Source organism: Taudactylus pleione, unplaced genomic scaffold (genome assembly GCF_031769625.1).
Source record: "Taudactylus pleione unplaced genomic scaffold, aTauple2 ptg000436l, whole genome shotgun sequence".
NCBI classification, from domain to species: domain Eukaryota; kingdom Metazoa; phylum Chordata; class Amphibia; order Anura; family Myobatrachidae; genus Taudactylus; species Taudactylus pleione.
Genome location: NW_028284838.1, coordinates 4,403,778 through 4,418,520, shown reverse-complemented (window position 1 = coordinate 4,418,520; position 14,743 = coordinate 4,403,778). Strand labels below are relative to the sequence as shown.

At 41.5% G+C, this 14,743-nt stretch overlaps 1 protein-coding gene across 2 annotated transcripts in view; it reads right to left on the bottom strand.

Annotated features, from left to right (window-relative positions):
• PLCH1 (phospholipase C eta 1) overlaps window positions 1–14,743 on the bottom strand; it is a 222,213-nt gene that overhangs the window by 134,954 nt on the left and 72,516 nt on the right. For both annotated transcript variants that reach the window (XM_088447686.1, XM_088447685.1), the window contains exons 2-3: window positions 6,605–6,751; window positions 728–971 (exon numbers count right to left, since the gene is read on the bottom strand). In XM_088447686.1, the coding sequence (XP_088303812.1) occupies window positions 728–971; window positions 6,605–6,751 (391 nt within the window). The remainder of the gene's footprint in view (window positions 1–727; window positions 972–6,604; window positions 6,752–14,743) is intronic.

Below are 14,743 nucleotides of genomic sequence, written 5' to 3'. Positions count from 1 at the left end.
GTGTTCTGTCTGCTAACCGCCTCAGAGTGCATCACTTTACTTTACACATCCCTCCAGCACTTACCAGGCAGATTTGCGGAGACTCACTGAGGAAACTAGCCAGGTACAGAAAATAGAAGTCTGAAGCTTGACATGAAAACCAAAGTGACCAAAGAACACACAGAACACAAAGCACTATACTGTATAACAAATAAAACAGGAATATACATTAAAGTGACAGGTAACCTTTAAAATCCAATGTCCAATTTACACAATTCTAATTTAGGGGTGAATAACCTGAATCACAGGATAGTGAGATGGCCTAGACCTACCTATTCAAACTCAGTGGTGCTATTATGCCTGGGTGGGAACTGGAAGATGGGTGGTGTGATGTTCTTGCTTTTCATTACAATTTCCTGGGGGCTTATTGTGTATATTAATAAAGTGTTCTACAGTTCCTATCAGTGATTGATGAGCCTATAAATAATGTGATGCTGGGCCCCTTGGCTTGAGCTGCATCCAGGTAGTTTGAATCCACCAATCAGCTAACACTGAGAGGGAATTCTTGTCATATACACATTTCCACATATATATTTGACTGGTGCCCAAATTATAATACATAAATAAGTACTGCACAGTATGCTAGACAACAAAAATAAATGATAATATATACAGTGTATTTCAGATTTAATGATAAAGCAGACGCAGATATGCATGCAAGTTAACTCATAGTATTTCAAAAGGATATTGATCATGCGTCCTTTGTCTCTTAGCTAGAGAATCTTCATCACTTATTCCAGCCATCAAATATTTTAATCCTGTAATCCATGTTCGCGCTTCCTCTGGGTTGGATGTGATCAGATCCAAAGACTCCATGTGGTTACCATGGTAAATGGTAAAACAACAAGTGGGGTCAAAGTTCCCTTCTGCATGGCGATGGAAGATTTCAGATTGCCTCCCCTCTGTGACTTTGTAAATTGAATCAATTATAACTGAAAATGAGAAAGACAAAATTAAGCTTTGAATGACATTCTCAGGGGATCTCGGTGTGTTGTTTGGAAAATATATCATCTTTAAAAGAAAATGCTGTCTGCACTCCATCATTTTAAAAGATTGATTGTTTAACGGAGTTAAATGTGTTCTAGAAGGGTGAGAGAAGCACAGGATAATGGTGTTCTAGCAGTGTGTTCTGGGAACAGGTTATTAATGTGCCAGCAGGCAGGGTGAGCAAGAAAGATTTGTTTCAATATGGTGAAAAAAGTAATACAATATGCCAGCAGAAAGAGAGAATAAAAATACAAAGGTAGCAATAATATAAATATAACAGATGTTCCATCAGGATACAGGGAGCCAAAACAAAAAGGTATACAGCAAGGGCACGAGGTTCAGAGTTAATGAGTATGCCAGCAGCATGGAAAATGTACCAGAAAGTGGGACACAGAGTTGAATATATGACTAAAGATTGTATGTGTCCAATCACTGTAGAAGAAACAAATTAAAGTGCTAGGAAGGTACTAACAGCGTTGTTTTTTTAGTTCATGGCACTACAAGTGCCAGCAGGGCAGCACCTCTTAATATGTTTAAAATTAGGGTGTGTGGTCCATCCCCTCCCACAAGTAAGGAGAGAGGTGTACAATGTACAATATATGTGATGCAACAGGATGACAGAAGCTAAAAACATGCTCTGTAATATTGCTACAAGTAATAATGTCTAACATGCAGTTCCTGCTGAAACATATAAAAACACATAGCAATAAATCAGTTCATGCATGGTCATTAAGATTAACAAAATAAAGATTTAACAAATCCTAGAAAAAATTAAACCAAAAGAGTCTGGATGATATGAGATGTGGCTATTAAATAATGAGACTGTACCTGTAAAAAAATAAACCATACCGTGTGAGTTAAAAGGGAGTGGGGGAACACTGACCTTGGACTATCTCAAAATGGTTTTGCAAGTTTCACCCCTTAGCACAGATAGTCTGCTGTGCTCACAAAAGTTGTGTTTTTGACCATTGACTCAGCATCCGAATGATGAATCAACATTACTAAAAAAAATGTTCTAGAAACTTTGCAGGAAAAATAAAAAAAGAAAGAGGCCAGAGTTGTAGAAAAATGGTTTCATCATCCATCAAGACAATGCACCAGCCCACACAACTCTGTGTGTGATACAGTTTTTGCCCGAGAAACAGATTGCAGTGCTAGAACACCCTCCACAGGGCCGTAGCTAGGGTAGTGCGGCCGGTGCCATCGCACAGGGCACCACAGGGGGCGCTGTTTGGACCTGTCAAATTTCTGTTTATTATCATTCTTGCTTGTAGCTTCCTCTTATTTCATCCCCAGCATCTCCTGGCCTCGCCTATCTCTTCTCTGGCCCTTCCCCATGAGGCCATGGCCCTTTTTTGGGTGCATTATGTCCCTTTGAAAAATGAGGGGGGGCGCCAATGCTCTTTCTGGCACAGGGCACCAAAAAGTCTAGTTACAGCTCTGACCCTCCATACTCGCCAGACCTAGCACCATGTGACTTCTTTCTTTTCCCTAAAATTTTGTATCAGTTACTGAGGGAAAGAAGAAAACGACGGAGCTGTGGAGACAGCTGACAGATAATGAGCTACAGCATGGCTTTGACCATTGGAAAATGAGACAGCGGAAAAGAGTTAAAATGTACTTATTATATTTAAACAAATTATAGCATCAGTCTCATTATTTAAAAGCCACAGCTCATATAAGTGGTCCTGCAATGAAAGATGCATACCATATATAATGACATCACATGGGCGGTGCAACCCTCATAAGTGTCTCCAGACCTTCTTCTAATAGGTAGAAGCATGATGACACCATCTGAAGAGAGCATTATCTACTGGAAATAAGCTCTCAAAACTTTTAGTTTTTAGAACTTGATAAATAACACAACCGCTATGTTGCCATACATTGTATGGGGACTGGGGTGTGCTCCGAAAATTACAGGAGTGAAGGAGATATCTGTGATGTCTCCTATGTTACTTATCTGTTATATCGATCTGCAATATCTCCAGAGTTATAGGCTAAATAAATAGTCCTTTTACTTATTTTAGTGGTAATCATGTGGAAATTGATGTTTCAGTAAGATTACTGGGGCTGAGGGGCTGCAGCTTGATGAATAGGCTCCTAATAAATAAATAAATTAACAGAATTATGAAGCATGAAAGGGTGAGTTAAGTTCATGCCTTGGCCTGCTAAATAAACTATTCACCTGCTGCTAAAAAGTTACAGGATGGAAATGTTCAAATAAAATATATATTTAATTGTAAATGTCTAACATGTAAAAGTTAAGGAGTTTAAAGCAGACTTGCTGTTCCCTTTGGTTAAACTCTGTGAAATGTAATTACAGAGCATGGATTGAACATCAAAGTAAAACTTATCATTCTTTATTTAAGAAAGGGTACCCTATTTTTAGATAATGACATACTCTAGGGACTTTTAATTTTATGTGTCGTAAATCACATGAATTATCACAAAAATGACTGTGGAAATGCTGCTATCTTCATGGCAGAAAAATATACTAAATGAAGTAAAGGAGGGGAAATTAGGTCAAATCCAATTCATTATAGAAAACAAATGCTAAATAATTTAAGAATTACAGAATGAGAAAAGAATTAGAAACATTTCCTGTACAGATTGTGCATCATACTAATTCAGTTCAGAATTAATTTCAGGACCTTTTGTGTACGCGCAGTAGCAAATAATCGCTCAACTACGCAAACATCGGGATTGCATCAGCCTCTGAATCAGGCACACAGCCTGTAAAGTCATTACCTAACTCATAGTGATTATTCTGGCACTATAGAGCAATAACAACAGAGGTGACCAATAGTGCAGGAACCACCTATGATACCACCAGTGAGTGGCCAGTGTGCTAATTTGCATTACTGGATAAAACAATATAAAATCATTTATAGTTGGGCAGACTATGAAGGGCTATAGAAAGGCAGGGTGAAAGTGGTGAATGGAGACCAGTGTCTTTTGAAAACCTTAAAGCAAAAAGGGCAGAATTAGAGCAGATCTGTTGCTCAGAGTTCACAATAGTTTTTTTGCAGTTGACTTTCTGTGAGAATAGGGGGGCTGGTACTGTACGCAGGCCAAGTACCTCTAATACTAGGTTGCAATGGTGTGAGAAGCAGCAGTCCAGGAAGGCTTTGCTTTTGTTCTTAAGAATGTCATATCCATTTGAACATTTACTTTACAGATCAAAATAAAAATACCGTCTGGTACAACCTATATATGGTTCATTTGTAATACAGACAAATCTGTTTCCTTTTTTGTAACTGTGTGTGTGTTTCATAATCATGTATAAATACACATGAGTGTATGTTCTAATTTGTCATAGTAAGAACCAGCGGCGGCTCCTACCCTCTTAGAAGAGGGGGGCTGCTGCCACCGAGAAGACTCACCCTAAAGCGGACTCACTGCCGACGTAGCTACTGGCCGGGTTCCAGCGCCTGCAATATCGATGTGACAGGCGCCAGGAGTGGCGCACTAGCAGCAGGGAGCTGCACATGCGCATTTTCACCGGCTTCCAAATGGCTGCATCATCTGCAGCCCCTAGGAGCAGGATAGGGCTAGCTGACAGACAGAGTAGCGGCTTCCTCCTGGAAGCCGCTCTCTGCAATAGCAGCAAAGACTGGCAGTCCCAGGTGGAGGAGACACCTCCCCCTGAGACTGCCTGTTATGTATCTGACTGGCAGATGGCGCTTCCAATAGGAAGCCAGTAGCCACTGCCAGTCACAATGTAGAGAGTGCAGTCACGGACTGCACTGTCTACACTGAGGTGGTGGATTTTACTGGGGGGGGGCTGCAGCCTCGCAGCCCCTAGGCAAAATTTGCCACTGGTAAGAACCCATGTGGTCTGCCCAAGCACTTCATAAAACATGGCTAATATGAGGATATTAATTAAAGAAGTTAAAAGATATGATTACTTTCTGATCTGATTTTAAATTTAATGTTTATATTTTATTATATTTTGTCTTATCCACATTTTAGATTTCTAATATGTGTCTCATTCATTCCACAATTCTTTGGAGGTCTATATATTTAAATGCAGCAATAAGCCTAATTTCCTATTGCAGTGACAGAATATCATCTATGGCCACAATTAATCGCTGTGGGGGATATGCAAGCATGGACCGAGACTTGGGCTTTCAATTCTACTTTATTAAAAATCCAGAAATCCATGTATATGTGTGTGTATTTCTAACATACTGTATATATATGTATATATATATATATATATATTGTGATGTCTTGGGGTTAATTAGAGGGTGGATTGGTGCAGTGTTTAGGTGCTTAATGTAGGTCCACACACAGGTTTCCAGCATACAAACGAACATGGTGCTTTACTTCAGCATGGTAGTTAGGAAACAATAATAAAATAATAAACAACCTAACCCTCTCTTAAGGCACTAGCGCACTTCTTGAGCCCTCTCTATAGAGGTGCAGCTGGTCTGCCAACACAGTCTCTGTAAATGAGGGTCCTTCCTGCCACATGCAGAATTGGACCCTGACCTCCTGGCCTGATATAGCTTCCTTAGCCTGCAGCCTCACTGCTTTATAGTACCACAGTCTGAGAGTTTGATGGTCCCCCCTTGCCTCCTGCAAGATCCGGACTCAGGCCTTCTGGTCCCCAATGGCTCGCTTAGCTTCACCGGGCTCTCCTGGCTGCTACAGTCTCACCTAGACTGTCCCCAGCAGCCTGCCTGGTCTGCCTTCTCGTCAGCCCACACCTGAGCTCTCTCCACCAGGCAGCAATTAGCCATCTTTCCAAAATGCTTTTCTAGTCTGTGTGGGCGGACCTCACCTGCCCCACACAGAATCTGCTGCTCACCAGTGCCACCTCTGGTTATACTGCCACATATCAGCTGCTCACCAGTGCCATCTCTGGTGACACTGCCACAATATATATATATATATATATATATATATACTGAGCAGTGAAAAAAAATGTTACCACTGACGCACACAGAACATAGGCATACCACATATCATTTTAATCAGAAGAAGCTGCTTGTGCTATCTGGACACATATTTGTACGAATAAGACGGATTTGAAGCTAAAAAGATGCACAAAAAACTGCTCTGCGCTACCGAGTCATGCCAGAAGGGCTGTTTAACGCGCAAGGAGGCTAGATGTATGTGAACCCATCTGTATATCAATTACAGTGTACACTAATAAAGGTGCGTACGCACTAGACAATATTTTGCACGATTCGCCAGATTTCGACGCATTGGAACAACAAATCGTGTAAAATATGTCCAAGTTTTGGGTGTCCACTCACGATCACGATGCCGATGTGTGTTCCCGCGGGTCATACTTCGCATATTCAGATCTTGCCTACAGCAGGCAAGATCTGCCAATCTCGATAGCAAGATTCAGGTCTTTGGTCAGAACTTTGTCAGATTGGACAGTTTATGCAAGATATCGTTTGTCTGGGAGTGCAGGAGAGTTGCCGGGGAAGTTGAAAGGAAATCGTTCACGACATTGCATATTGTGCAAGACGTCTAGTGTGTAGGCACCGTTAGAGATTTACAAGTGCACTATATAAAAGAAAAACATTTTTATCTAATTCATGTAGCCAAACAGGAGACTTACTTTTTGCTTTCTCACTTTTCCTGGAGGGTCTCCATCTAATACACGTACGATGTTCATCCAGGTAGAACAGGCGGACCAGACCCTTTGTTCCACTCTTCAGTTTGATCATCTGCGTCCCAGATTGCATTACACTCATACATCTTTCAACTGCAAAGTAAAGAAAATGGGTTCAGTGATTAGTAGACGCAAACACCTATAAATAAATTATGTTAATACAGAAAAATTCTAATTTGCAGTTTGATTAAAATATAAAGGAGTCACATGTGACAGCATACAATGTTAGGTCTTTTCTACAAATTAGTACTGGCTTATGCCCGTGTCTAGTACACAAGGCAAAGAAAACATGCACTGTTAGCAGTCCCCCAGGACCAAATCCTAGAAACACTGCACTAATGCACGTGATATTGATTTAAGCATGTGAGTACTGCATGCAAGTGCATCATCCTCCTAAACACTAACAATGGTAGCCACTAGACCATGTGCATAGATGCTGCCTAGAGTGGTATCACCAAATATCAAACATAGACAACAAAGAAAATGTGTATAATAGAAACCTGGCTCTTCCCTTAAACTATAAAAAATGTCCAAGTATAAATGATTCTGTTTATACACAGTTGAGTACTGTTCATTTGGCACTTACTGCAGATATGCCATATTTAGCGAATTTAGCAAGATCTGATGGAGTACTAGCAGGCATATATCCTGAACTCTTTTTCCAAAGAGACTATTGCTTTAATTTATTACCTTTAGATGATATATAGATTGGACAGTTTATGTAGCTTAAGGGAAATGCAAGGTTGTGGTTATACAAATTTTCTATTGTATAACCAGAGGTAGGATGTCCATCAAAGGGTTCACCACTGCTATTGCCATCAGTGATTTACATCGATGGTAGTATGATATCATTGAGGATGTGAACCATCAATGGGCATAAGAAACCTCACATCTCTACTGTAGACAAAGGTAGGCCAATCAGGGGGCGGGCTAAGTGTTGCAACATAGGTGGACCTAAACATTGGGCCCCCTGCACCAGGAAAAACATCACCACATCTTTGCTATCGATGGCAGAGAACCATCAGGCCTGGCTTACCATTGATGGCTGCTAACCAGCGATTGTCAATAGTCATCCTTAATCAGAGGCAAGCTTGTCTTCAGTAGTCTCCTCAATCTTATATGTAAAGCTTTTCCCTATGAATTACAACATTAATGGATGGCACAGTATTTAAAGCAGAGGGGTCCAAACTTTTTGCTGGAGTGCCGTATGAAGAATAAATAATTTGTACGGAGGGCCGCAGATTTTTTTTTCTCTCACAGTTTGCCTTCCAGCAATTAGGTAAGGGTTCTTTGCTGAGTAAATCTTGTTCTAAGAAACACTAAAATTAATAAAAATATCTTAAAATAAACATATTTTTAATGATTTTATTTTGTAATTTTAGCCACTGTGATGAGATGTATTAATGCAAATAGTGTATTAGTGACTTTGGCTGCAGACAAGAGTCACTGGTCTATATTATCCTCAGATACTGTCCCTCAGATAATGACATTCTCAGGTTATGGTATCTCTCCTCCTCCTAAGATAATGATCCTGGTTCCTATTCCCCATCAGATAATGGCCATGGCTAAATATGCTTTCTGCCCCTGTCCTATAGTATTCCTTTTGATAAACAGTCCCCAGCACCTGTTCTCACTCAGATAATAGCCAGGACCCTATCGGCCTCACGACATAGTCCTTATTCTCCTCAGAAAAAGTCCTCGACAGTCCTGTGTTTGACCCTGTGCCTGGGTGGGTGGCCAGGGGCTTGGGTGGGGCATGGCCTATGTACAGGATACCTCAGCAAGCAGTAACTTCCACTCAGGGGGTTTTGCCTCAGGTATGCCTATCATACGAGTAGGGTGAGTGCAGCTCTTGTCACTCCAGTGTGATGGAGGTGTAGGGGTGAAGCAGCAGATCGTAGACTCCAAACTGCGTTCCTGTTCATGGACCACATTGGAGCTGAGGCGTTTTGCCCATGGGCTGTACTTTGGATGCCTCTAAAGTACAGACTATGTGAACCCCCGTGTTTTGATTTCAATTTTGGTTGTGCCAAAACCACCGTAAAGTGTTTTGGTTCAGATTCGATTTTCTTTAAAAATTTATAAAAACAGCTATCATCAGGTAACTTGGACTGTTTTTTGTTTCTATAGTATTATTAACATCAATAACATTAATTTCCAGTCAATTTTGACCACCTCACAGCACCTGAAATCACAATGGAGGGACTTAAATGCAATCCAAAATACGCAAGATCCCATTTTTAGATCCGAGTTCAGAACTCCAAAGTGATTCTGAACTGGGACTCGGTTAGACTTGGAAACCCTAAGTTTCAGTGTGTTGGGTTTTCTCAAAATCTAATTTGCTTATATCTAATTTAAATACATGGCTAAGAGTTCCTATACTACAAATAGTTTAGTAATAATGCTTCTCACGTGCAAGTATAACTTTTTGCAATGAAGTCTCTTCCTACTACATTAACTTCATTCTTGCCTATTCTCCCATAATGGCCAGGAGGCTCCCGAAAATCGGGTATTGCTCCTGGCGCCAGTAAAAGTGGGCAAGTCTCACGGCCGGCTGCCACCCACCTGTATACCCCCGGACTCCCCCACACACCGCCCTGCAGCGGGCGGGAAGCGATGACGTGATTCGCGCTGAATTACGTCAAAGTGATTTGTGCTGAATTGCGTCATCGTGGCCCCACCCCCTGCTTCACAATGCTGGTAATATCGCCATTGTGCAGTGGGGGTAGGGCCATGGTGACATGATTGAGCACCTCGCTCCACCCCAATGCAGCATCAGGTCACCGCCACACCCCCCACTATGCTGACCTGGCAGAATGTCAGCAAGTATGATTAACTTCTCACTGCTGTGCCAAGAGTAACACAATGATTGCAATATTACAATTGGATCCTAAAAGAGCTGGTGTATATGTACTGCGTAAACATAATGTCAGAAGTGAGATCTGAGTTTCCACTTAAAATTAAGAGTTTCCCCTCTCGCATTTCTAATGAAAAGGTTAGTATTCTAGTCAAGCCTAGTTGTATGTGACCCCTCCAACCATAAAGTAGAATAATCTTATCTGCAACAGGTGGACATCCCTGCTTTACTCTACCCTTTGACTTGAATTGTTATTGTGACAGATATTATAATTCATTAAAAGCGGAGGTTCAAACAGTTCATAACAGCAGGGCAGAGCTTTGTTATTCAAATGTTATCTAACAATAGCCACCACATCTATCTGATTCTGGCTGAAATCATGACAAAAATATAAATAAAGCACAGAACACAACAATAATCATTTTGCAGAAAGAAAAACTGTGCTATGGTAGTATTGTACTACTGTATCTATAAACCACCAAAATATATGTAATAGTGCTCAAAAATATCTGCTAACAAAACTCATTATTCCTGGTGAATATTGCTTTGATAGTTTGATACAGTACACCTCAGCACCCTAATATCCTAAACAAATTACTTGGTTAAATCAAGCTACTTTTTTATTAAGGTGTTTGGGATGGTTATCTAATTCATATGGGGAATAACTAAGAATACATAAGAGAAAAGCAATGTTCCAGGAACAGTTGTTATGTTAAAAGAAAGAGGAGGCAGTGCAATGACAAATTTGTTAATGCATTTGGAAACCGGTAAGAGGATGTAAATTCCTAATACAGTATTCCTTTGTGTTATCCTATCCTACCTGGAATAGTCCACTGCCTTTACTGTATGATGATGCATTGTTTGCACAATAAAAGAAACACATAAGCTGCCATTTTCATGAAAAACGCTTGACCATTATGGTTGAGAGAACGCAAACGTATACCAAATAAATGTAGACATGAAAACATAGTTTGGGGTGTGCTCGCTCCTGAGAGAGCCTCCATTCTAATTGTAAGGAGGCACAGCTGGAACTAGTGCAGTGAGTGTGGCTCAAAATTAATGGTGCGTCTATTCATTAGGGTGATGCCTCCCAAATATCATGCTTCCAGTAACATGCCTATTTAAGAAAAGCCTAAAGCAGACCACAGTCACCATTATTCTTAATTGGGACTGATGTATGGACAAATTTACCAAGCTCTGAAAAGCTTAGTAAGTCAGAGCTGAGCCCCAATAGCTAACACCACCTTAATAAAAGTGTTAGCCTTTGTAACCCAAGGGGGCGCATTGCTGGAAAGGGATCTTTTGATTCCTCTCAACAGCCTCCATTCTCCTTCATTCCTGGCTATCACAGATTTGTTCTGTTAGGAGTCAGCAGTAAAGTGACAGCTAACTCTTTACTGGTGACCTCTTCGCCAAGTTAGGCTCTTGTTGGAGCAGCTGTCCTGACAAGGATGTTTTGGTAGCTAAACACACCAAAAATTTTATCGCTACAATATGCAGCAATAAGAAGTTATAGTTTACAAGGTGACATTTTTGGTTAAATAGGCCCCTGAGACAGTTATGAAGGTGTATTACTATGGGCATTATAGGTGAGAGCAAGTTAAGCATTAATATACACAAGGGTTTTTAGAGAACATTTAACGATTTCAAAGCTGTGGGTGAGTCTGATGGAACATGGTAGGTAATTCCATAAGTGGGTAGTGGCACCTGAGAAGTATTGTAGGAGTGAGAGGTGGTTATAAGAGAAGGGGCAAGGTGCAGGTCAGTCAAGGGCAGAAGATTATTTTGAGATGAGATTTGAGATAGATCTAGTGTTCTGGTGGACTTTGTAGGTAAGGGTGAATAATTTGAATTGACTCTTGAGAACTAGGAGAACAGATTTTCAAATGATGTAGTACATGTGGAGAGGCATTGAAGATGAATTGAAGCAGGGTATAGCAGGTGAGGGAAATGCCAGAGGTTGCAGTGGCCAAGGCAGAACATGCCGAGATAGCAGATATAAGTTTTGCTAACATCTTGGGTAAAAAAGGGCATATTGTGGCAAAATGTCAACAGGACTGGTAGTAAGACCATGGGCCTGATTCAGAATCACAAACAATGCTGATGTCCATGGAGTTGAACTGTTCTTTGCTACTGTATGTATCTGGCACATGCATTATACACAAAGGTGCTGTTGTGACTGAGGCGTATAGACTTAGAGGAAAAGTGCTGAGTGTTCCAGAGAGAAAGCTCAACAGACACAGTTCAACAGATGCACGAGATGGTCCATTTTAAGGGCGTGTAATGGGAGTATCGTTCAGTGTTCCTGAAGTGTTTGCATACACAGATGCACAATCGTTCACTTTAGAGGCCATACTCAGATTGTATGTCTGCAGCTGCCATAGGACTGATGCAAGTTTCTATGGTGGCATATAAAGACGCACTAAGCGGTATTAAAGCATCTACTGACCCTGGAAATGGGCGCCTCAGTCTGTGCCATACATGCCTACCCTCCCGGTTTTCGCGGGAGGCTCCCGATTTTTCAGGTAACCCCCGGCACCCCCGGAAGGGTAGGCATTTCTCCCGCATTCTGCCCACTTCCTAGTGAAGTGGGCAGAATGAGAATACCCGCAGCGATCGCGGGTCTCCGTGAAGGGGGCGGGGCTTAAGAGGTGATTCTGCATGAATCACAGCATTTGGCCCCGCCCCCTATGTAAATTTTACCCAATCACGGCAGTTTTGCCACGAAGGGGCGGGGCTTAATGACGCAAATTGTTAGGGCCTGCCCCCATCGGCCCCCTGCTGCTTCTCTTACCCGGGCTTCTCCTGGGAAGAGATTATAAAAGGTAGTTTAGTATGGTCTGTGCACACTCATATGAAGGGAAGTACACCAGAGAAGGACTTAGTAGTGACATTTACATTAAAAGTCACAGACGAGCGATCGCCAAAAGACGCAGCCGCAACCCCCTCTAAATCAAGTTTCATATGAGGATTAAAGCAGACGTCGGATTCAAGTGTGACACCAAGGCTCCAGGCTTGGGAAAGTGATGAAATTATGGTGTTGCTATTAAGAGTAAAGGAGATTTGTGGGGAGGTGGTGACTCTGGGTGAATGGAAGATAAGTTCTGTTTTGGAAATGCTGAACTTTATGTAGCATCTTGAAATCCATGTGCAGATAACAAAAAGGCAGTTTGACGGATGAGATTAAAAGGATAAAGGTCAGAGGAGGAGTTGTCAGCAAACATGATGTACTGGAGGCTGAATGAGCAAATATGTTATCCAAGAAAAGAAGTGTACATAGAGAAAAGCAGAAGATCGAGAACACAGCTTTGTGGAACCCTAACAGTGGACGTTTGAGTTGAGGAGGAATGTGCAAGGGGTAGAGACACTAAGAGAATGGTTCATTAGGTAAGTGAACCAGCAAAGAAAAGTGCAAAGAGCACCAATGGAGTGAAGAGTATGCAGGAAAAGAGTGTGATATACTGTGTTGAAAGCAGCCAAGAGTTCCAGATGGATGAGTATAAATAAACACATATTTTACTGTAAGGTGATCTATTTTGTGAGCGTAGTCTATGGGTAATGTTGGTGATGAAAACATCAATTACAGAAAGTCAAGCTTGGACTGAGAGGAGGGAAAGTGAGATATAGGCAAATTAACTGAAGTCACTCTAGTTGTGTTAAGCCAAATGGGGTCAGATAAATGGGACTGTAGTTGGGGAGAGATGCTAGGTTAAGAGATGGTTTACTGAGGCTTGGTGAGAGTAGTGTGTTTTAAATAGGAAGATGGAAATGTGCTAGAAGTGGGCATGGAGTGAGGAAAGGGAGCCGAGATTTTGGGAGTGAAGAGGGATGAAAGAAGGTAGAGATAAATGTGGTGAATTTGTCTTCAGTTACTGGAGTGAATGAACTGAGGCTGGATTGGGGAGTGAAAGAGAAGGTGGGTGTATGGAGTATGTGAGATTTGGAATGAACAATTATTGAATAGTGTTGATTTTGTCTTTGAAGCAGGTTGCAAAATCAAGGGCTGTGAGGGAATAATGAGGAGAAGGTGCAGACGGGCAGAGAAGTGCATTGAAGGTGGCGGGGTTTCAGGGATTAGAAGCTTTATATTTCTAGTTCAGTTTTCAAAATAACAACAAATGTCTGGGTTAGTTGCTCTGGGTTTCCCTTTCCCCATTTTTTAAAATCCCCCCACGAAAACTGTGGCCATGTTGCTGACATGTGGAATAATTCAGGGCTGGCACAATGAAGTAAGCAGGTTAAGCATTACAGGGGGGGTGCTGGGCAGGAGAGGCGCCATCCCTGCTCTGTGGAGAGGTGTCCTGCTAGGAACATGGTGGCCGGCGCTAGGACCAAGTATCGGATCCCATAACTGCAGGTGCAGTGGCAACGGACAGAGGTAGCCAGCGCTGGGACAGAGTGTAGACTCCCAGCACCGGTCAAGCAGCAGGTTAAACTTGGGAACAGGCTGATTGTAGCTTGCAGCCCGGCAGCTATTAAGCTGCAGATATTTACATTTGGAGTCAGCCATGAGCCAATCGGGGTCAGTGACTCTGGGCAATAGTTAACAAAAAAGAAGAAAGACAAGAAAAATGTTTAAGCCAGTGCACTAATTAGGTCAAATTATTCAATTGTGTCTTGTTCTCTGAAAAAATAAAGTTAAACCTTTATTAGTTAGTATTTAAAATATTATGTTCGGATATTATGCGAAATGTTCAATAAAATCATAGTATAGTATAGATAGAAAGAATGTGTATAGATATACAGAAAGTGTGTTTAAAAATTCCTTCCACCGTCGGTCATATCACATCACTTATTTGTTTCTTGTGTACAATGGAGTAATAATAACCAGTATATTCAGTTTTTTTGCTGGATAGTACCAGTCTAAGATAACTTATACTTTTATATCGCTGAGCTTCCTCAGTCAGATCACGTGCTATTTATTTACATCACGTGACACAATGCGGCACAACAAATTGGATAACTATTCCCTGTGTGGCCAAGCCGACCCGTGTGTTGTCTATTTACACCACGTGACCTGACTTGGCGAAACCACCCAATGGGACAGTCGGCTTACATCTAGTGGTCTATACCATGTGCTCTATAGTGATGCGTTGGTTGGACACTGACGCTTATCAGTGTATGGACATCGTTGTTCCCATTACTCTGCTGTAAAGACCCTAGTACGGGTCCTGGATGTATAAAAGTCATTAACCTTTATTAGGCCAGAATGGATCATGTGCTCTGTG